At 38.8% G+C, this 25007-nt stretch overlaps 1 protein-coding gene across 6 annotated transcripts; it reads right to left on the bottom strand.

Annotated features, from left to right (window-relative positions):
- Window positions 1-747: 747 nt before the first annotated feature.
- On the bottom strand, window positions 748-18113 carry LOC139812743 (uncharacterized). 6 transcript variants are annotated; one of them, XM_071777817.1, is made up of 11 exons: window positions 17665-18113; window positions 15178-15345; window positions 14974-15099; window positions 14381-14507; window positions 6844-7024; window positions 4296-4413; window positions 3935-4185; window positions 3265-3549; window positions 2939-3172; window positions 2525-2671; window positions 748-2260 (listed from the first exon to the last, which is right to left on the bottom strand). In XM_071777817.1, exons 3-11 carry the CDS (start codon window positions 15078-15080, stop codon window positions 2121-2123), a joined length of 1590 nt encoding a protein of 529 aa, XP_071633918.1. In that variant the 5' UTR covers window positions 15081-15099; window positions 15178-15345; window positions 17665-18113; the 3' UTR covers window positions 748-2120. The 6 variants fall into 6 exon arrangements, with proteins under 6 accessions (XP_071633918.1, XP_071633916.1, XP_071633920.1 ...); XM_071777815.1 differs by having other exon boundaries at window positions 15178-15320; XM_071777819.1 differs by having other exon boundaries at window positions 14974-15128; window positions 15237-15320.
- Between the last annotated feature and the right edge of the window lie 6894 nt (window positions 18114-25007).

Below are 25007 nucleotides of genomic sequence, written 5' to 3'. Positions count from 1 at the left end.
GTATCGACATGTCAGAGAGACCAAATGGGGCCAGAGCGTTCGTGCGCCCGTTTCTTCCACACTTTTATTCTTATCTAATTATTGATTAGGTCATCGCTATTAACTGGGCCATAATTGACTCATTAGGCACAGCTTCAATCGGGTGAATAAATTATTGATCGTGTGCGCACAAAGCGAAGGGACAAGATAACGTATCGCAATTAATAATTTCAGCTCAACTATGCTACAAAAAGGCTCTTCGTGCGATGTGAATCATAAAAATTTGCAAGCTTTTACGAGATTTTTTTAGATTTTAGGTAAAAGTAGAATAATGAAAATCCTTTTAAAATGATATTTGAGCACGTTGAAAACGAGGTTGAAAATGATATAAAATGTAGGATATGAGAAAAAATAATATGTATGAAAGCCAATTAAGAAATATATTCATTCACTTGCTTTATCTGAACGAGGTTATCTGGAAAAAAAAGATAATTGGCTTTATCACGGATGTTTGTTTTAATTAAAAGAAAAATGCTTTTTGAATTTCCATAATAATGATGGAATTGCAATGTTTTGCTTTGATGTATAAAGTTTTGCATTAAACTTTATGCACAATTTGTCTCTTGTGTGCGCAGTTTATTATAACTCTTGCCTCGTGCATTCGACATTGTTTACGTAATCCGACTGATATCATATACGGGAATGATATGTGACGCGAATCGGGATGATAATAAGAGGGGTGCGCAAGAATATGTTAAATGCGATAACTGTATGGTATTTGTTTATTTAATTACGATAAGCTAATGCTGACTGCAAATAACATTTCCTTGAAACGAGTGTAAAATAAAAAATCAGTGCAAAACGAAGAGATACATCAAATTATCGCGTGACATAGAAACGGAAAGTTTCTCTCCTCTTTTATGGAAAACATTGGAGAAAAATATCGAAGCTAATAATATTATTATTATTTTTTAATAATAATAATATCCCCCAGTTTATAAAAATATCGCTGTATATAAAGTTACATGTGACTTCTTAAAAAGTAATAATAAACTAGCGAATAAAGCCTTACGCAATTATACTTACACAATTTATTTTATTTAATTTACTATGGATAGTTATTTTTTTTTTCTTTAGAATGCATGTATTGCATTTGCCTTAAATAGGATTTTTTATCTTTGGTTTCAGTTTCAGAGGCACAAAAGTCATCAAGTGCTTTTCCTCTCGCGATAACGAATTTGGTATCATCGGTTATATTATCGCTTACGTGCACATCATTATACTGATGTACTCGGAAACTCGGTGTATTATCGCAGGATATGCTTTTCACGCCTAGAAAAACATTACTATTTCTTCGCAGGATGCGATTACGGGACTGATTATTAAAGAAATCGTAATAATAATATCAATATCGCGGTTGCCGTTTTATCAGCGACGGGACGATAAGCAAATGTGAAAAGATCGCTCTCTCGTAACGTTAACTTCAATAAATATACGATAGATTTATTTGCGCAACGGTAATTTATACCGAGTAAATTACGTCAGCATTGAACGAGACTGCCAGATTTATGCAGCGGGCAATTTATTTTCGCATCTGTTTATTCGCAAACCAGGTAGCCTCCGCCCCCGCAGGCTACACAAACGTTTCATATGATTTGGATAATGACAGTCGGTGCGCTGTATTTTTCCCCCCGCTCGTTACACGAGATTCCATTGTTTCGAGTTTTCCACCTAATTGCGCATTCGCGCGCAATCGTATAATCGGGTGCATTCGCCCCCGTTTTGACGTCATCCCGACAACTACGAAATAGTTTGTTCAGAAGGAGCTGCACGCCTTGCTGATTAAATTCTACCGTCGGTCACTGACAGCACGGTGCTCCAACGACTTGTTTCTGCGCCTGTGCCACTCAATTACAGTCACGTTCAGCCTTGCGCATTCAACGGCACTGCGTAAGGTCGGAAACCAGTTTTCACACATTTTTCATCGGTCTCGAGCAATTGACTTTTCACCACGACAGGTCACGTTTCGTCTAAAAACGCTTCAAGGTCTTTTCACGACGAGATGACGCATTATTAAACTATATAGCTAAAGATACGGATAGGCTGGACCGTGAGTGGTAGTAAGTGGAAACGTTTCTCCATCATAGATCCTTGCGATCCGATAATGGAGTAGTCTGAAACGGTATTTCGTCGTACAGATGCTCCGTGTTATGGTCCAAGTTTGTCTGCAGACGTATCAGAGTTGCCGATGGCCGGTCGTAATGGCCGTCTTGTAACAGATCTGCGATTCGCCATAAAAGAATCGGTTGAGAATATCTTAGAAATAATATCTTCGAGAAAGAATATACGGCTTATTCAAAAAGTAACAATTGTAACCTTTTGGAGTAAAATTGAAAAAATTGTTTGTGTTATACAGATTGTCTTTAGTCTTTACTGTCGCTGCTATTTGTAGACTTTTTATCAACTTAGAGTCTAATTTTTTTTTATTACGATTACCGTGCCTCGCATTTACACAAATTTAGTAAAAAGTGAAGCGTAAACTTACCGCGTAAGTTACCAGAAATTCGCAGGCCGATCGTAGCGGCGCCGTTAGCGTAAGTATTCAGCGATTCAATGCCGTCGAGCGTCAGTATCGTTTCCGGTTCTGTATTAATGGCAAATACCGGACTCGCGCGGATCGGGGGTGCTGGTGCTGAAATCATAACAGTATCGACGAACATAATACACAAATGCTGGATTGCAGCGCGAGCTGATTATCGATTATTGAGCACAAAGCTCAATATCGCGGCGTATATAGTTTTCGACGATCTATAGCTTTCTCATTGGCTATGATGGTCAGGATTATCCTCAAAACGGCCAGACTCATCCGGGTCAAGGACACGCGAATTTCACTGACAGTCCAGGAGAGAATGTTCCTGCTGTCAAGCGAACGTATAACTCACGGTGTCTCGATACTCACGGGGCAGAGTGGCAGAGTTCACTACCGCGGACGTCCTTCCGCCGTTCACGCTCTCGCGTTCCTGGCCTTTGGTCTTCTCGTCGTCGTAGACGGCAAGACGGATGGTCTCGAATAGCTTGGAGCGCATATGAAGCACCATAACAACCGCGAGCGAGGTCAGGCCGAGGGAGACGATTGCGGCGACGACGATCAGAGCGATGTCCAGCGGAATCGGCGTTGATGTTTGAATGTCGTCTATCGCGGTGACAATATAGAGACATTTTGTTAGAGATCGAGCGTTGTAGGAATATCTTTGTACGTATTTCCGAAGTGTCACGAGACCGTACCTTTGTGAACGGTCTTCACGTAATCGACATTCGTGCTTTCGCCGCTTTGGACGTGTCTGAGAAGAGCGTCCTTTGTCGCGAACTTTTGCCTATCCTTCTCAACGTCCCTTCTGCGTTCAGGAACGGAGACCAAAACGATCACGGGCCGAGCAGTGGTGGAAGGATCTTTCATTTGCGTTTCCTTTACCGAGTCCTCTGTTCCTTGAGGAGGGGCCGCGATCGAAGCTGTTGCCGGACTCGTCGTTTCCGGAATGTAATTCATGTCGTGCCAACTGTCATTGATACCTGCAATTGTAACTAAATATTACAAGTATATAATACTGCGAGCAATACCACAAGTTTCAATTTTGCGTACATTATTAGTTAATTATTAATTATTTAATTACGTCAGATTAAGATAATCTGTCACTGGCGCGAGAAACAACAGTTATCGCATATCATTAACGTCACACGTGACGGCGAACGTGTCGGATTATATTTGCTCTCTTCACGACGTGAAAGTAGAACACAAGTAGAAACATGCTTTCTAACGCTAATTTTAATCGATAATTTTTTCCTCGAGTTCGCCCGTTTGAAAGCGTGAAGATCCATTTCTACATCATCGACGGGCAAACAGTTGCGCAACCCTGAGGCATATAAATGATTCCTTCGATTAAGCGTATTATTTCACCTTCCGTTTGACGCTCGGTGATTCCACGCGGCACCGAGAAAACCTCCGTGTGCTCCGTATTACTAATTCTCGGTGTTTGCGGTAGACGGTCGGCAGTAGAGCTCCGCAAATAAACGGGCGACGTTTGCTCGACTGAAGAGGCGTCGTCGTCGGTGCAGCTTCCGGTTACGGCATCACAGACATGGTTTTGACATGTGCATTCGTTTGCACAACCCAGGCCCCATTGCCCGATCGCGCAACGCTCCTCGCATCTGCGCAAAGAAAGAGCATAATTTTTTACAGTATCACTTGGGCTTGTTGCCTCGAGCTGTACTCTTTATTGCTCAATAAACATCGGCCATTGATACTTTTAAACACTCACCGAGATCCTTGGAGTCCTGGAGAGCATTGACAAGTGCCGTTCGCAGGATCGCAGGCACCGCTCTCACCGCAGTTGCATACTTGCATACATTGCGAACCCCAGAATCCCGACGGACACGCTGCGAAATGAAATTAATACATAAATAAAACGTTAATTATTTAATATATTTAATCATTTAATACATACATAAATGTATACGTATGTCATTATTATTAATCATTATGTCATTACTATTAATAATTAATTTAATATATATACATATGTACGCGTACATGATACATGTATCATGTATCATGTACGTTTCTGATGTAGATTGAAGTAGAAAATGTGCTATAAATATTTGTCCAATTCGAAATGGTTATTCATCTGCAAACTGTTATTCATCTTGTTTGGCTACTGATCAGATTTCACTCTTTTAGATTTTTATCTCTCGAAGAACGTCTCAATTTGAACAGTTTATGTGATTTTTGTTTTCTTTCCTTTTTTTCATTTTTAATAAACAAATATTCCAAAATTATGCTATAATTTATAAACTTTAAACATTTGTAGATGGATAATCATTTTGTATTGGACTCATATAGGATATTTTCTACTTCAATTTACATCAGAAACATGTTCCTTTAGTTTGTATAGCAGTATAGTCCTGTATATATGTTAAGAAAACGATACTTGATACCTCGTTAACTCTACACGTCTATGCAATCATTATGCAAACTGCCGAAAGAAGTTTCTATTTTAATCTATACAATATCAACGTATTTTACGGATAGTTGACAGCCAAGATGAAAAAATGATGCAATTTCCATGTAAATGCGGGCTATTAAGCGTTTCGTAAATACAGACGAGCGAAATTAATAAGCCTGCACGAATCGGATTGTAGATCGTATCTGCGAAATGTTTAAGGCGAACGTTTGTCATACATCGCGAATGTCTCTTATAAAGCATTGACGTTCGCGATTGCGTTATGCGAACGTCGTACGTTGTACGCGATGTATCTGATCGGCTGCACGCCGCCCACGACCTTCTCGAACGCTCAACGGGAAAGTAGCGGCTTCGTAACTTCCGGGCTTCCGCAACTTTCGAAGCGTTCCCCGATCGTATTGACGCAACAGTTGCGTGCAATCCGCGACTTCGGTTTGTTTGACAACGATAAGCCAATCTAGAATCCGCGATTTATCATCGGATTTTTGTTATAAGCGCGATTTTTCCACGAAGGGCTGCAAAAAAAAGACGAGAAAATAAAATTTCGAGAAAATTTTCTTCAGATACTGCAAACAGCTAGGCTTCATTAATGTTAGTTCGAATATTAAAGAGTGAGAAAAATTATAATTAAAAAACTATACCGATAGTGAAGAAGCAAATCTTTTTTATCTTTTTCTCCTTTCGTGTTTTACGGTAAAAGACCCAATGAAATTTTTAATAGCTTTTATTATGTCGTTGTTTTACAACAACCGTGATTGTGCCACTTCGTAGCGGCACGTGTGGGCTAACATGTTTAACGAGATGCGTTGTACGAACACGAGAAACTGCGACTCATTATTATGACTCTCGGGTATAGAAGTACTATCTACTGGAAACAGTCATTTCACACGCGCGTTCTCGCGCGATCGTGGAAGGTCGGTACGTTTCATGGAGCGTGAAATTTCTCATTGCGTTTTGCCGCTACCCGTTTCGGATCTGTTCGCTCTCAATCTCGTTTCACAATCGCGCCGCGCGCGCGCGCGACGCATCGCTTATTTTCTTAATTCCAGAATCTTTTTTCGAACGTGAATCGTTGCGAAATTAAACACTAGAGAATTATATACGGACCTATTAATTATACAGACCTTCGGAGCTTTCCGAAGTTGTATATGTCCACCGACTTCGCATGTTTATATTCAGCACTGGTTTATTGCCTCGGTTTAAATATAGTTTTTCGAAATGTCATAGCGATTTATCGGCACCTAATTAGCACTGAAAACATTATTCAGTCCGGTTTGATAAATAGAAGATGTTGCCAATCAAGGAATTCATTTCAATGACCTTCTAAAACACTTTCGTTGTTTCTTTTAAGATAATATCTCTTCGGGGTCATTCTGGTGTTTGGTATCGACAGCGATATTACGGATAGAACATCGCCTTAAAGTAAACACCAAATGTCACGCGATTAAAATTCAACACATAGTTGCTATATTATATTGGAATGACAGTGTGTTGATTTTTAACTTGATTGAAATAAAGACTTGGAATTGTGTTATACCAGGCATATAAAACAGATATCGATGAGACTTACAAATATAATGAAAAATATTTCAGTTTCTTATTTCTAATGTAATTTTTCTGAAACGCGTTACTCAACCGTGCTGAAAGGTACATATCTTATTAAGTTCACAAACATTGCAATCTTATAGGATACATTTCAATTACGTAAAAATGTAAAAAATACAGGTTTTAACGGCTGATGATAAGTATCTATTAGAAATACATTAGCAAATCTTGAGTTGGATGTTTGGTGAAGAGAAACGGAGAAACATTGCTCAATGATTGCTGATTTTACTCCCGGACTCACCACGGGCGCAGTCATCTCCGTAATATCCAGGGTCGCACTGGCATCTGTTCGGTGCGACGCACGCACCTGCCACACATTTTTCGCAAAACGGTAAGCAGCTCGCATCCGTTTCCGCACCGCCGAGAGCCGTCTTTTTGTACCCCTCGCAGCATTCCTCTAGAGTCCTCGATTTTTCCTCCTTCTACATATTTTGAAATACACATATTATTCGTTTATGTAATTGATCTATACACTGAGAAAAAAAATTGTTAATCCCAAGAAATATTTAGTTCGATACGTTCAACTAAACATTTTAATTAGTTAACTAAATATTAGTTGTTTCAACAATTTATTTCGTTTTTTTAATCAAGAATTAATTAATTCAACTAATGTTTAGTTAACTAACTAAAATGGTTAGTTGAACGTATCGGACTAAATATTTCTTGGGATTGACAAATTTTTTTTCTCAGTGTAAAATTAAGATGTTTGTCGTGTCAAAAGAGCACTTTTAATTTCAATCGCGTCAGAGGAACGTTCACGATTTCGACAACCGCTAATAATTCTTTATGATACCTATTCTCGTCTCGTCACGTTGATATAATAATTAGATGATTTGACTGTCTGACACCTATATTATTAGCATAAGACTAATCAAATGATGTTAGAGAGAAAGAGAGGATGACGACATATTGTTTTTTTTTTCGTTTTGAGAACGATTTCACCGATGACTCCAGCCACAACGAAGAATTCCAGAGATAAGACGATCGTTACGTCACTCTTTAAAGCACGAGATTTCGATCATTGGCGAGAGTAAAAGTGAGAACGGTTTGGTGCGGAATGCAGAGAAGGCACGCGATGGTAAATGAAGGGGGATCACAGGGAAAAACAAGATGAGGAACACACGCGTATAACGAGTCCCACCTCGCAGCATTGAATTGATCGGTCAAACATACCGAAACGGCCAAACGGCACATAAAAATACCTGAGATACGATATGGCAAACAGAAACGAAATGTATTGCGAACGTATTGAGAAAATAACGGCCGATTTAATTTGAATTGTCTTGTGAGAAATAAATTTATTTGTTTCTTTTTTACTTCCTGCTACATATTCCTTGAGATTCTACGTAATACGTCTCGCTGTTAATATTTTTATAAATTTGATTTTTATTTCGACAAAACTCTCCAATAACGATTGATTATTATTTTCCAAAAATTTGTTATATGATTTTTTGGAGAGACGATGGAAACATTGAAGATTGAGTATCAAAGACTCGAGCGAGATAATAAATTCTCTCTGATGTAATCCGTTGTAAGAGGATACGCGCGTGAAAACTGCTGCTGCAATAAAATAGCCTTTTCTTCTTTATGCGAACGTTATTACATTTCGCCGCGCGCGGTTTACTGCTTACCGCGTTACGCGAATTTCGTCTTAAACGGTGCGGCGGATCGATGTGCCATACAATCGCGTTCATTCGATATTCTCTCCTCGATTTTACATTTTACTCGATTACGGATAAATGTCTGGTTTACAAAACGGATAGCGCACCTTTATGTGCCAGCGCATTATTATGCAAATTCCGCACCGCTAATTCTTCAACTGGACGTTCGATACGACGTCAAGAAGATAACAACTTTATAATTTGTACCGGCAATGTATACCATTACGAACAAGGTATCTGATACATAAATCAAATTATATGTAAACTGATTGATGTACATGTCCCGAAATTTGAGCGCTCTCTTTTGCTTTCACTGCAGCACTCATGCAGGTTTTAACATATTGATATATTACACATATATAATGTAAAATATATGTGTATGTATCAATACAATAAATTGTATATATCAATATATAAAATTATTGTCGGTTTTTAAAATTCATTTCTCATGATTTTCTGAACATTGAAAATGACTCTTTATGTAAAATACATAGAAAATATATTGAAATTGTGTAATCAATCTGTAAGTAAACAAAAATTGTAAACCTGATAAATTAATTAATTCTCGAAAACAAATAATTAAATATTATTTTTAATTATTTTACTTGATAAATAAATTAATTCTTGAAAATAATAAAACAAATAATAAAACATAATTATTTTAGCAGAATCCCAATTAAAATTGTAATAATAGCTAAAGAATTAATTTTAAAACTGACGTTTAAACTGACGTTTCTCGTTAAATCAATATAATATTGAACTCGCGCGAAGCGTTTTTATTTATATACCCATAATTTAATATTTAACGTTGAACGGACCGGTAATTTCTATATACGTAAAACCTTAGCTGTAAACCCATTAAGTTAATTGATGAACATGTTCCGTGTATCGTCATAAATCATTTCGAATTGTAGTAGATCTTTACGGCGCGGCGAGAGCTACCAGATGCACTGGAAACTGACGTCAAAGTTTTTTTGTTCCTCACTAAACGCCGTAACTGACGTGATTAATTCGCGGTGCAAACCTTTCGCTTGCGTAATAAGACTCTCTTTCACAAAGAGGAGAGATAATGTTATTGATTACAATATTGCGCTCAATCATATAACCGCATAGTGGACCATACTATTTGTATACGTGTGTTTTGATCGACATTATCGATTTCAGAAATCTCGCGATGCCCGATAGTGTCATCTCGATAGCATCTGAATGAGTCTGTTGTTTTTTTATAGAACAAGCAGATTTATAATTACAACAAAACGTTATCCGGCAATGTATATTATGCAATTGCATAATAATTTCAAAGTAATCCCATAGCATTGGAAACGTATTCAATTAATTGCATTATAATTATATTAAACAGCGTCTGTAATTATATATATGGAGATGTTGCACATGATATAATGTTATTAAGTATAGATACAGACAACATTAATAATTTAAAATTGTTTTATGATCCGTTTTGTAAATATATATGTTTTAAGCGTCCTAGATTAACATTGTAAAATATCTCTAAAAGTTTAACTTAATAATATAATGTATCCTGATTTATATCTATGCCTAGCACGTAAAAGTTTCTTTCTCTCTCTCTCTCTCTCTCGTTCTCATCTAATGCTTATGCGTTATTACTCAAAAGTTGTGCAATTCAGACGTTTTCTAACATAGTAGAAAACGCCAAGTGACCTCGACTTGTCCAACGGTAATTTTCCCTCATTATACAATATTATCCTGCTCGCATTTTTTGTTCAACGTTCCTCTTTTTTTTCAATTCGGCCGTCAAGTGACATTATTGCCATTATAAATGCCAACTACGTCATACGTATATCAGTGTATCTTATTGAATGTAACAGCGACTTTTTAATTCGAAATCGCATATGAACGATCCCTTATCGCGCTGCGTTACTTATATGTTTATAATACGTTTTCTCTGAGAAGTTAATGACTTCACTTCTCACATACCGCGGCCTTTATTCGCCCATAATTCTCCGCGATCGGTAATTACCGGCATATTACGTTTTAGCGTCATTCCAGCTTCATTCCCGACTAGTAACACTTCAATCTCCTCGAGCGAGACGGGCTCCTTCTTAATGACGGGGATTGGAAAGAAAATAATGCATTCGATTCGTCGCGCTTATACCGACGTTTTAAATAGCGTTACAGTTTTACGTTAGATGATTCATACGTTCGTCAGCCTCTCCAGAAACACATCTGGTAATTAGAGAAGCAAATGATTACCTTCGCATAACGGCACCTACGTTGGAATTCGCGCCGCCGTTGAATCGCTCTTACCACGAGCGTTGCATTATCAATTGCACAGCTCCTTACGTAGTCGGCGCGCGTATACGCGCGACGACGATGTTTCGTGGTATGCTAACAAGCCGAAACCTTCGATCGCGCGGCGAGGCGAATTCACAAGGCATGGATCCGACGAGTAGATTCGCGGCTTCGATATACGCCGGATTGGTGAAGCATCGATGAAAGCTATAATTGTTTTTGCATCGTATAACTCCGCCGCGTACACCACCGTTGTATATACAAATCGCGATAATACGATTTACCTCGAGATTACCTCGAAAAGCTCTAAGTAGGTCAATAGTGGATATAACAAGCAGGAGTTTCTATTAGCGTTAGATCTCGATTGATTAACGCGAATCGTTGTTGAGAATTATAGAAACTGTAACTTATTGATTAGGTGCCTATTACGCGGATAAGTTATCAGGGTATCCTTTGACGGGGAAATGAGAATACGCTTCGGTTATTTGCCTTTAGTTCTAATATGCGGCTTTATAAAAAAATCTCATATTTTCCACTTTATTTTTAATTATATTACACAGGAAACCTAGTGCAATGTAATAAAAAAACTATACTGCAATGTAAAAAGAACATAATTCTTCTTTACGTGAGGTAATCTCTCGATTAATAATTTAATCTCTCGAAGCACTACACTAATTATATTGCATTGTATAATTAACATTAATTTTATTTTTAAATTTGCAAGCTGTCATTCCAGTTTTCTGGAAAAAAGTTAGATCTATTAAATGCACATTAAATAATTTACAAGTGATAATTATTTACACGCAAAGATTTATAAGATCGCTCTTCGCTGAAAGACACAATTTGTACAGAGATAAATATATTCTTTACCGAGAAGGAAAAAAGGGGCTTTTAAAAGTACAATAATTATAGCAGCGTACGTGACGCACTATCGATAATGGCGAGATATCTTTTTTTTCTCGTATAGGCTGCATCAAGTAAGTTCATTGTCCACACAGTAAACCGCGGGCAAAATGCCTCACGTCCGTACGTATACGTGTATACGTAAACGTATGCCCCTGCACCATACTTGGCGTGTGTTATTACATTGCGGGCGTTCTCGTCCCAGGCGCGGATATACGCCTCACACGTTAAAATTTCCATTTTAGGCTGATCGTTTCCTTTCGACTTTGATATAACGCACGCCGCGGCGCGGCCGGTGCGGCATGCCGATTACGAAACGCGCGCTAGCGCGCGAGCGAGATCATTTCACTTCCGGCCGATTCCTCGCGATCCGCGAGTGCGCGGCGAACACGCACGAATTTTCAAAGCCGGGCCGAGATTCCGAGCTGCCTTGTTAATCTAATTGGCAGACGAGCGATTTGTCGGGCTTGTCGTGACATCCGATGAGAAAGCGCGAGTTTCTCCCGTGGTTCGCGGATTTTGACACCGCGAATTAAATTAATTATATCATAATTAAATAAATAATAATTGAGGTTTTTAATTGTAATCCTTTCTTGAATCCGATATAAGAAGTCTTTGCGTATTTAAATAACCCTCGATAACTCATGGCAATATATATGAAAATTTTTGTCTCTAGATTTATATGCGTATCTATATTTAGTTTATGTTGAAATATTTCGCATTCATCATTCTGCATTTTTGCAATCTTTTTCTGGAGGTTTCGGCCTTTGACATTCTTTTGTTTCTCTCATATCTTGACGCAGATAGACAAAAATTACAATATATTATACATTTTTCTTATTTTCTCTTTTTTTTTTCTATAAGAATGGACAGAACGATTAACACAAAATGTGACTGTTCGAATATTGAAAATTTAATCTCACTGTGAGATTGTATTCTCGTACGATTTTATCTCTCGGAATTGATGTTACTCGGGTGACGACGCTCGAGGATGACACGAGGTTCGCCTGGTCGATGACACGTGGTGTTTTTTACACATCAGTTACGTCGTTCACTGAGACCTTGTTTACATACGCTATGCATGTCACGTCTCATCGTCATTAAACGATTCATTTTCGTACGGCTGAGTTATCAAGTGCCCCGGCGCTCGTAAATCGCCATCGAGATTTCACATCGAACTTTATTACGTTCGCGCCTCGATAATTCGTGCCTTAATTGAAGCGATATCGGCGCCCGAGAGCTCTCGTTAAATTACGAACATGCCTGAATACCCGATTGAATACCTTACTTGCGTTGCGTTGCGATTGCATATTTAGACGCAATCGATCGCGTAATTTCACGCAATACCCCGTTTGTCCGCGTTACTATACACGATTAAACACGTGTACTTCTTCGGAATGATATCTATTACCGCACAAAGGCCGCGATATCCGTTTCCTCCTGCGCACCCGCCGCAGAGAAATTGTCTTTATCATCTACCCGGGCGATGCGCCGAGTTAAGAGTTTCGCAAATTGTCGACTTCCGGCATTTCCCTTCTTCGAGGGTACCGTTGCAAAGATTCGTTGCAAAGTTGTGCGAAGTCCTTTTCAGCTATAATAGCCCGCTTCTGGATTGTTTCGTAATGCCGAGACGGGACAGGTTCCTCCTTCTTCTTCTTCTTTCGGCGCGATTCGTCAATTCCGCATTTCACGGGTCGTAATTGCGGCTGCCACAACCGTCCCTGGTTCCCTCCTCTCTCGCCCCGACGCTCAAACGCGTACGTGTACGTGCTCCGTGTACTCCGGATTTTCTTTTTTTATTTATTTTACTTAATCAGAGAGGCGGCTGCTGTGTTAATACAGACTTTCCCTGTAATTATCTCGTATCGGCGGCAGGGGCGAGAGAAAGAGAAAAGCGACGGGGAGAGCGAGGATGTGGCGTGGCGCGAAAGAAGGACGGAGAGTAAGAGGTAAAAGCGGAAGAATAGACAGGTTCTTTTATAGCGTCATGTATGTGGAACGTTTTGCCGCACAGGTAACCTGCCACGCGAGAAGTATTTCGTCGATCGTTTTCCATTCACGCTGTGCTTGGGAAACGACATTTTTCCATAACGAGGCGTGCCATGGAAATGGGGGTTTACGTAACTTCTTCCGCGACGCAATTCCGCTGACGTTAGAATAAATTATGGATCTATTGTCTCGCGAATGTATATCTCTTTTTCATTTTTTGGCTTCGATCGTTGCGGTTTCGATCATAAGGATTCTATCTTGCCATCGTTGCGCTAGCTCCATATCGCTAGTTAAGTGAGTTTTAAGTTTCAGGTTTTAAATTTTTATTCATAACTTTATATGAAATAGATCGTACAAACAATCACTAATCCTTTGATGGAACGATACTTTCTTGCCTGTTACATGCTGAAGCCTTCCGCGAAACCAATCTTACTTGCTTATGGCAAAGTCTTCCGGTGTGTGTAAGATTAACATATTTTCCTATTCCTTTGAAAAGTTTGAGAGAATGGTTCTTTTCTCTAACTTATGAGCTAGAATTATCCGTTGATGATGAATAAACAATAAAATTGCCTGCGTAGGTATCTGCGTCGGAAAAATTTGATTCTTTCAATGCAAATGTGTCTGTCATTAACGAATTCTCTAATTATTGTTTCTTCAATTTTCTGATATACTCGAGATATGCCACCAAATTATTGAGAAAGAAAAAAAAGATTGAGAAAGTAAATATTCATGGAATTTCGAAGAATTAATTAAAACGCTAATATTTTCGAATTTAATTTTTTCATGAAAAATCATATATGAAGCAACAATTATTCGCCATTGTCTATATGTAAATGTAAAATAATAAATGTTAATAATCAATTAATGTCTCTTCCTAAATCATCAAATAGCGAGGCTGAGGTTTCGAGCTATGAAAGGATTAATATTTATAATATCTTGGACCGCGGGACTTACCTTCACACGATATCGTTGTCGTAGTTCGGTCCACGTCTTGGGGCATCTCGGGGGAATTTGTAGGCACCAGGTGAACGAGTTGACCACGACCGGCTCGGTGTAGGTCTCGTACGACGTAACCGTGTAACTGTAATGTACGATTGATTAGCCACCGACTGGTCCCGCGACTCCCTTATCGGATTTACACCGGCATGCGGCGAGGTGTGAGCATAATAATGATTTATGTACGTGTTGTTACGCATGCCGGCTGCATTGTCAAGGCTTGCAGGTGAAGGTCTCTTAAAAAATATCGAACTGTATATTGCTTGAAAATTGAATTATCGCTTAAGTCATCATAATCAGTTTTCAATGATCTACAATTTGCATTTTCAAATTTCAAGAAAGAATCTTATTTGTAATTTTATATGTGTATTTTATTATAAATATATTTTTAGATTATGCGCGTATATTCTGACTCTTCAAATATCTTTTGCACAATATATAAGATTAGAAGTAGAATTCTATCCTTAGCTCTGACACAAATTACAGAGTATAAAATTAGCTTTATCTAACAATTGCACATTATTATTGTCTATCTGTATTTTGATACTAACTTTTCTATTCTTGAGCACACGTGATTCCCGGTCAACGAGTTGGCGATCAATACTGTTTCAAACACCGTGATCAGGATGAAGAACCACGAAATCTTCGAGAGACTCATTTCAGTAAAATTGCAGGATCTAAAAGATGTACCCCTCGATTGGATTCTCTATAAAGACAGTGTAAACATTAAGGAGCATTTTGTACAACATACTTACCGCGAAAAGGATAGAGGTATTTTTTGGGTTTCAAACACGATTTCTTCAGAAGAACCCACATCGAAGAAACCTCGGTGGTTGTCGGCGTTGCCCAAGTAAAAGTGCACCTTCCATCTTCTCGTGTATCACCAGCCGGAAGTCGGCTAACCGACAGTCGAAAGAAAAAAACTGTTATCGAATAGAAAGTATCTCATATTTTAATGTCGATGATTTCAAACAAGTGAACTCAGACGTAATAAATGAATTCCAATAATCACACGTGTCGTAATATAATAATTCGAGTGTTGTAAATTATAACAGTTTGAATAAGAAAAATTCCGTCACGCGCCACCGGCCGTATTATCGTGACCACTGCTCGGACATTCGTACAGGGTATGGTCGGAAATACTCGTCGCAAATGCGTGCGTGACATAAACGTCCCCTCCGAAAAGATATATTCTCTTTGAGAGGAAGTATTAACTAACTCCAATCGTGATACGGTGCAAGTGTGACATTGAATATTGAATATGCGTCAAGTACGAATGTCAAAGTGTCGCGGGAATAATGCAGAATAGTTTTCACGACGGAGTATAAGATATTAGACAGCGATCAATATTTGATATTTGCATGAGAAAGAATCTATTTTGAGTAGCGAATTTCCGAGTGATAATTTCCGAGATAATTTAATTATTGATTATATCTGATTGACTAATTAAGCCGCGATGATAGAATGTTTCATCGTTTATATTAATTTGACGTATTTATAACTGACAGTATAAATAATGGCGTCATTTATTATTCACTTGTAATTTTAGGAGCTATTTTACTCACCATTTTTTAATCAAATGATAGATTGTGAAAACGATGCGAAAGAAATAAGAGTTTCACGGTTGATTAGAATAGCTGCTACGGTACGTTAATTCGTTTAACTAATACTAATGCCGACGAAGGCCGCACGAAATTTCACATGTGCCACATAGCATAATGTTTTTCTAACCGTTATAGCGTCACATGGGGCGGGCAAAAAGTCGTAGAGATGTTCGTACAAACGCGCCGGCCAGCTGTTCTAGCCGTGAGAATTATGTATGTTTCTAATTTAGAACTATTACGACAGAGTCAGTTCTACCATTTCGAAATAAATTTTTTCGAAATAACGTTTTCTAACATCGTAATACATGCGTGAAAGTTAAGATACCTATATGGATACAATGCGAATGCGAATGAAAACGAATCGAGTAGAGCTCGATCGAATTTCTCTAGAATTTATTTCTATTTATTTACTTATTTTTGGTAAAAGATAATCTCATTTTAAATGGCTCGCGCATAATCGCAATGCGGAAGAGAAATAAAATTTCTTTAAATGGATTCTGAGGGTTAACTGGTCACAATACTTGGTTTTTTCGGCGTTTTATAACTTGGTATTTTATGATACTCGCGCATTTATACAACGAAATTGCCAAAATAAGGTTTCGTGACAGATTTATGTCGCATTTCTCACGGAAGGCATTCATAATTTAAACCGGTGCAATTAAGATATAAATTTCAAGGATATTTATTTCGTAATATTAATTCCAGAGGTCGTCAACTTTTTCGTCCACACACAAAAGTCTCTTTGAACATCCTATTACGTATCCGTGTATCGTTGCGTAGGTATCAGTGAGCGTTGTGTATTAAAATTTTCATATATGCAAATGCAATGATATCATACGGTACAACGACCGTATTGTAATCACAGAATTGATACGCAACGATGATACGATACGCGGATATGCAACAAGTCCAACTGTATATCCATCTGAAATTCACCCTAAGCGGTATGCGAGAAACTCGAACGGCAAATGTCGCGATTACACAATTTGCAATTATCGAAACGCCTATAGGCCGAGAACGCACCGAGCTTTATGTATACGATTGTAAAACCAGCAATGAAAATGTAGATGCAAATTGGCCTCGTCGATGTTACTTGTTTCACCGAGCTTCTTTACGAGCGATTATGTAATTATAATCAGTACGACTGCGTGCCGATTAAGCGGGAAAAAAGACAATTTCTTTCTTGCGATAGTTTACGACGAAAGGAGTGAAGAAAATGAAGTGACGTGTCACTGCAATCGTCCGATCGTCTCGCAAAAAGGAAAAGGATATGCGTCATATTATCGCAAGTTAGGCGTGCAATTTTAATACATTTGTCACGCGGGCTAATATCTACGTGTGAAGAGAATCCTTCAGTTCCATGCTATTCTTTTCTCTGATAAAACTGATTCTATAATTACTGTTGCAGCAATAATAAAATATAATAACGGTAAATAGTACCAACAGCAATTCGGTTCCATCGTTTACGTATTACAAAATTTTCCTGCGAAATTTTTCCTTTAACAATTTATTTCAAAATTCATGTGATTAAAATTCTGACAAAATTTACTGTACATATAGGATATATTTTGTTATATATGCATTTTAGTAATTCAGGCGTGACGTGTGAGAAAATAATTATATTTACCCTTTACTTACCGCAATATACTCTGGCCTTCGATTTAATCCACGCGATTTAATCCTGTATCGCTAATCTCGATTCACCATTTCTCACAATTTAAAAAAAAAAAACACGCACGATATCGCGTTTGAGATAAAATTCAAATCAACTTCTTATTCCACGAGAAGCTTCTGCTTCACGCAAAGTGACGCCGTGTCGAAATAAGCGAAACGCGCAAACCATGTTGCTGCTCTTTATCTCGCGAGGACACGAGTATCATCTCGCGGTTGCACGCAGTTGTGCACGATCTTACGGCGCTTTTTTTTTGCCTCTGATCTCGAAGACCGATCTCTCGCGAGGGCCGAGCCCTCGGCTCCGGGAAATGTCACTGTCACTTTCACAGAGCGATTCGCAACTGGGCTCGTAACGAGCAATTGGCGTCGCCGGTACTCGGAATGCACTTGTGGCACAATGAACTCCGACCCTCCGACAACTCCGACGAGCACGACGACTACGACAACGATCGGCGTGGAGGGGTTCGAGGGGAGGGCGCGTCCAGAGGGGCGGCGGTCGTACAGCGGGCCCTCGTTCCCGAAGCAGGAGAGAGACCGCGCGCGCGGCACTATCAATGCTGGTACTTCAGTTTGCGAAGCGACGCGGATATCCTGCGGAGACATTGACATTGCGACCAGAGAAGTGCCATTGCGAGTCAGCAACGGAGCATGACAGGCGGTTGGAGAACGCGAAATCGGTATATTGCGTACAGAGAAAGGTTGACAAAATTTTCGGCGCGACTTCGAGAGCGGAAAGGAGTAAGCGAATCGAGAAACGGTGAAACAGCCAAGTGGCTCTCGAAAAAGTAGGCTATTAAAACAAAGATCGGTTTTCCTTACATCATATATTAACAGAAAAAAAGTCACTTTCGATTTCGTGGGGACTGATGTGACATTTCTTCGGCCACGCTTGGTTGCGTGACGGAAATGGTAGACCGATCAGGCGACAAGCGCAAAATATGAACTTATACTATTTCATAATGTAATCTAATATAAACTCGTGGCTTTTCATCGCATAAAACCGAGGTAACGTTGTAATTTTACCTGCGTTATCTTACACTGTTTGTTATTTATTGCGCCACTGTATTATGCCGTGTATCTATTTGCGTTATTTGCAAATTAATAGTGCATACGATCCTCTATATCCCGCGGTTATAACAGTTTATTTTCGCTCGCAGCCTGATGTGTCGGATGTAGATGCGGCTGATGTTAGGAAAGAATTGGAATAGATAGGCGAAAGCCGGAGTTTAGAGTTGTCTGTCGGAACAGTCGAGAGCAAGCAGACTCGTGTAATGAGATGATTGGGAGGGCAATTCACCGCGTTCCCTCTTATTCTCGCGGCACGCAATAGATCGGACTACGGACTGGATCGTCGTTCGAAGCATCGACCGCTTAATCTCGTAACGCTGCACAGCATCCTACTAAATAGAGTGTAATTAGTAATTACGAGGGAACGCCCCCTGCTGCCAGTGCCGCTTGTATATTTCATCAAAATTAGTCATTGTTGGAAATAAACCTAGCTTTGGAACTTAAAACAATCATATTTACCAGCATTGTCAACATACTTTGAAACATTAGAGATTTTATTTAAATAAATTAATATATATATATATATATAAACAATTGAATGTCCTTATAGAATTGCTTTTAACTGACGTACTTTTAGGTGATAAATATTAAATAATTCTTTCACTTATGTTTTCTTTGTTTTATCTGGAAGTAAAACATCTTGAATTAAATACAATAATCTTTTTCGTCTTACCCATTCTCTGGTCGTTATGCAAATGCCAGTTCGCGTACGACAATCTTGATAATGCAGGTCCTACGTGTGCACTCTATCGTGCAATTGCAGCTAACAAAACAAACATTTCGCAATTGCAAAGGGCAATAGCTGCGTAGTAGGTTTTGTATTGTAAGTTGGGTATCGTTTATCTGGACGATGTGCATTTCAGCGATTATCCAACTAGTGAAAAAGAAAATGCGGAGAAACGTGCTATCCACGTTTAATAATACGTTTATTAAAATTAAAAGCTGTTTATTATTTTCGAAACATGTTGAAAATTTTCGAGAAAGATGTCTCCATTTTCGTTATATATGTATATGTAAATTAAATGAATGAATTTTATTAACGTGCGCATATTTTATTCGCGATTTACCGGTTTAATTTAGTATCAGAATAAAATGATAAAAACTCTGCAAAGATTGTTTCTATATTAAATTCAAATATCACATGAAAAAAATTCGTGAGATGATATATAACATAGTTAATCGAATTATGCGTTCTTATAAGAACGCGCGGCTTGCTGAAGAAAACATTTTTCATCGAGTAACTGCACATCCGCTCGTTGATCATAATTTTTTCTTCTTTAAGTAATATAGAAATTATTCACTTCCTCGCCGGCCCAAACTTTTTACGCAACACGCTCTTACCTGCTTGTTTTATCTGGTGGAAGTAATTACGAATTTTTCGTAAGTTTTAATAAAATTGCATTCCCTGTAAGCTCTCGCGTTGCTCGGTCGAGATATTTAGCAGATCTCATTATTTCCAGCAAGGGAAATGGCACATAAATATGTGTCGCGAAGCGTCAAGTGTTACCCCAAGTGCAAAATCCCTGACCGAATTCCCGCTCGTTCGTCACGGCGTAACCGAGCTCATTAATACGAAGGTTTTAATGACGGTAGAGCCAACTGGATGTCGCGCGCACCGGTGCGGCATGCCGATTAATTCATTTCGCAATTTTGTGTGAAATCACGCGTAGAGCACCGTTGCTCAATAATACACGGAGGATCCCCGGGCATTTACGTTTGAAATATATTTACAATTTGTGGAAACGTGTCGCGAGACGGCAACATGACGACCGTATGGATTATTACCGTTTATTTGTACACGAGATCGATTGTAAATACGAACCGATACCGTAATACCGTATTATAGCTCTTATAAATAAGCCCGATAATCCATCAATTTTTAATTCAATTAGATAAACCCGGATAAACGATAGACTGCAGAAAATATGGCGTAAGCGCGTTTAATGTCACGTTGATTATTATGTCTCACTCTCGTGATTTTTTAATTTAAATTATAACATTCGACCGCGTTAAAATAAGAGCGGGAATAATTATACCGAGCATTTATCTTATTAGTTGCTTATTAACGGCGAATGAGATTGTTAAATCTCTTTTCGCGATATCATAATTAAGCACGGCGATTTGCCGGTATCGAGCAATCGAGGAGAGAAAACTACGAGAACTGCGGTCTCGCCCGTGGCATTTAGATCGACTTCTCTTTGTCCTTGCATCTAAAGTGGATAAACAAGCCACTGCCGTAAGGAGCGGCCGTCTCGTAAATAACACATCTATTCGCTTTTCCGTCGATTTTTCGTCCTTTAGATACGCCTGGACTTTTCGCACCAATTTCGAGCTGAACCGATCGTGCGCCAACGACGATACGACGATTGTCGCAACCAAACGATTGCTCAAGGATAATTGCACCGGGAAAATCTCCTTGTAATCACCGACGACGTAGATATGTACTTCGGAGAAATGGATATCAATGATTGATTTTACAAATAATATACGATCGCGAGATGTAGGATTATTGCGCCGGGAGGAGAGAGGAGAGAGAGAAAGACTTCGACACCCAGCCTCGGCGGATTTATGCAATTCTGCATCCGCCATTGGGAACCGCCTTTGCGAGATTTCGATTGCGAATCGATCGAAGGTAGAACGGCGCGGAACAACGGGAATTGCATAACGGTTACACTAATATGTCGCGTTGTTTAATGCGCCCGGCTGATCGGGTGAAACGTTTCAAACGTTTCATGCGTCGTGCGTTGCGAGATTTGGAAATAGGAAATAGAAAGCGGCCGGGTTGCAGAATTTTTTGCGTGCTCATCGAGCATTCTAATATTTTGAAAACAGTATTGTGGAGTAATGGAGAACGTTGAAACGGCGACCCGGAGAGCGGGAAATCAACTCCTGCGGCGCAGTGACAATCGTGCACGTGATGGCGTCGAATTTCGTTATAGGGGATTTGATCCAATAAATCACACTGATCGAATATCGTGTAACGATGAAACTCAGGTGTTTTGTACCAAATCAAATGGACGTTTAAGAATGCCAAGAATGATGAAGATAGATAATTCTGTCTCCTATACATTTATGAATTGCTGATTTCACTAATTATCACTTTGTAATGATTATGGTAAAGACAAGAATTGGAAATAAATTAAAATCTAGACAAAAAGATTATTTTACACGATGTGGATGCATATAAAAAAGATTCTAAAAGTTTTTAGTAACGTGGTTTGTTTAAACACGGGAGGTAAGATTAATATCGGACGAGTATACGCAAAAGAAATCTAGTACGGTAATTATTATGAAACGGTGGCTTACAGTTATAAATCTTCAAGCGGGAATAAAAAATCACACTTCTCGCGAAAGCGTTACTTGAAACGCGCAATCCGGCACTTCCGTTTTGTAATTTGAATATATTATGCTTGACTTTCTTCTTTTCCACCCGCCTTTTATTTTATTAAAAACAAGAAGTAGAAATCTCTTCGTAACAAGGCTGTTAATGAATTTTCAAATCAATGAACAGAAACGAAAGAGGGAATTCACGAAACTGTAAGAGATAACGTAACTTGTGTTACGTTATTTACTTTATTTGACTTTAGACTTTTCGTTACGGATATTTCAACATGCGTGTTATGAAATTTTATTTTACTTGATTTTATCATTTTTATAGCAAATTTTGTTATATAATCGACAAAAAAGCGTACATATATATTATATCTCTTTACATCTTTGTATAAAAAAGCTGTTAAAATAAATATGCAAGATTAATTAGCGAATAAAATTCAAATGCTACATAACAAAAAAAAACCGAGAAAAAAACAATAATTAAACTGGTTCACGCTTTCTGCATTAGCTAATATAATTCGTTGTATAAATCAACCTAAATAAATCAACCGCTCGAGACAGTGACATTGGTGCCGCTCTATGTCTCGCATTACGTAAGAATTGAGCATTGTTTCGCTGGAACAACACTAATCATAATTACCCTCATTACCAGCCAAGTAATGCCAGATATTATTCTGGGATATCGTTGACCCCGAGTTTATTTCGCAGACGTAATAGTCTTTACGATCACCATAACGATTCCGATGCAGCCTGTTGTTTCTCAAAAGTGCGCCTTTCAAAAGGCAGAAAACCTTCATTATCTCTCGCTATTTGTCAGGCCGTTAACTGTAATACAACTATTTTTTTCCGTCAAATAAAACCAGATAAAGATCATCGTGACGTTAAAATTATTTTATGCTGGTTTTATTTTCTGTACATAACATAAATGTAATAAAATATAAATTATGTTAAAACAATGTTATATATAATTTGAAAGTAGAGACAAATCTCGTAAAATTATATAGCTAATATAATTTGTAATCTATTACTTTATTACTTTATTTTTATTAAAAAAATTGCGTACAAGATTAAAGGGAATTATTTTAAAACAAAAGTTTTGCGTTTTGATATTGATTTTCGCTACGCGACGAAAGACAGCAAAACGGATCGCCAATTCTGTGGTAGAAAGTTCTACAGCAAAGCCAATTTAGCATACTTCTGTCGAATTAATTAGTTACATTTTAGATGCTAATTAATTGGATATGCTAATGCGCGCACTAGAGAGTTAAATATGCAATGCTAGTGTCTTTTAATATATGTTTATCTTTAATCTCTTTGGAGCTTGATCACTTTCACCGACCAGTTTCGAAACGACCGAACGACGTCGCGTGCCCATAAGTACGCGCGATCGATTCCCTTCGGTGCCCGGTCCATCTCGTGTTATCTATCTTGCGAACCGATTTCATATATAATTTTCCATACGGTCGACACGCGTGACGTAACCGATTCCTCAGCCCGTCGGCATTCGAATTGCTTAACTCGCGAAGTACAGGTGTATGAAACGAATTGACTTTTTCTTTCTTCTTTTTGCGATACTACACAAAACATGCACCTGTATCAATGCCGGCGTATCGGCAGAGGGAGGCGAAGTGGAGCCGATCTGCTTTCTGGATCACTTTCACGGACAATTTCGAAACGATTTCGTCGGTTCGTCGTTTGTCGAGGCTCCACCTTTCCAAGAGGCCTCAATTAAAACGATTACACCCGATTCCGGCCGGGCGGCGAAATTGCGCGGCTCTTTTTTTCGCCCTTTCTCTCTCTTTCTCTCTTTTTTTCCTCTCTCGCCGATTTCGGCCGTCCGCGGATATAACCGGTGGTTGCGTCGCGGCTAAAACCACCGGCTAAAACGGTGCGCGCGACCGACGGTGAAAGTGGACGAGAGTTGGCGTCCAGTCAGTCGACTCTCATTGTGCGCCTCGCAGACGTTTCGCGGAAAGGCACGACTTCCCGGTCTTCCGATTATGCAACTGGTCGGACCAGTTTTGGGGCAGATCGCCAAACCGTTTCATGGGCGTCGACCAACCAAACCGCGACGTACGTCCGGTTCATCCATCTCTGACCGGTTTCCACTCCGAGCGATTTATGATCGGTCCTCAGAAGCCTCTCTCACGAACGTTATCCATCAATATTGCTTAATCCTAGCATTATCAACGGGAGAGAAACTTCTTTCATCAATGTCTTCTTTCATTAAATTTATCCTTCACCTATTACCGCTCCATCGCTCTTTATTGTGAAAATAAGAAAGATATAGAAATAAAAATGAAAATAATATAATTAATCCAAAATGTCTATTGTGCAACTGATCATTAGTAATTGAAATTTTGAATCTTCAATATTTATCAGTCAATTTATGGTGCCTATAATATGATTCGTTTATTGGTGGAAATAACTATTTCTTTATTATTTGTAGTTATTGAAATATCCCTTCAAAAATCGCGATATTATAACATTAACTTAATATCCGATTGAGTTTTCAAATGACGGAAAGGCAATTTAAACGAAATTAGGAGTCCATATCTCGGTAAGGTGGCGCCTATGCCCGATGAGTAACGAGGAGAGATTATGTATTCCTGACAATCAACTTGATTTCTTATTTTCAGATTAATACCGGCGGATATGCATCGAGTGGAATACGAATCGCTCTTTCGAACGTAACGAGGTAATGTGTCTGATGTATCGTGTGAAGTAATATCTCGCTCACGTTAAGTAAGAATTTCAAAATGATTCCAGATAGAAACTTAGAATAACGACGACGCTTAATTGCAGGGCAATCTACGATTCCGTAATGGGATAGATCAATTTGGAACAGTCAGGTACTACGGATTCTATGGTCTCTTTTATAGCTTTTGTCGATTTCCGTGTGTTTA

The sequence above is a fragment of the Temnothorax longispinosus genome, chromosome 5 (genome assembly GCF_030848805.1).
Source record: "Temnothorax longispinosus isolate EJ_2023e chromosome 5, Tlon_JGU_v1, whole genome shotgun sequence".
Lineage (NCBI taxonomy): Eukaryota > Metazoa > Arthropoda > Insecta > Hymenoptera > Formicidae > Temnothorax > Temnothorax longispinosus.
This window is presented reverse-complemented; position numbering and strand designations above follow the sequence as displayed.

What these genes read in the sequence shown, in the direction of transcription:
- LOC139812743 (XM_071777817.1), bottom strand. Translation starts at nt 15,080, where the DNA reads ATGAGTCTCTCGAAGATTTCGTGGTTCTTCATCCTGATCACGGTGTTT. An exon ending in CCAGGACTCCAAGGATCTCG is followed by an intron (nt 4,186 to 4,295) that starts GTGAGTGTTTAA and finishes TTCTTTGCGCAG; the next exon opens with ATGCGAGGAGCGTTGCGCGA. An exon ending in AATTTCTGGTAACTTACGCG is followed by an intron (nt 2,261 to 2,524) that starts GTAAGTTTACGC and finishes GGCGAATCGCAG; the next exon opens with ATCTGTTACAAGACGGCCAT.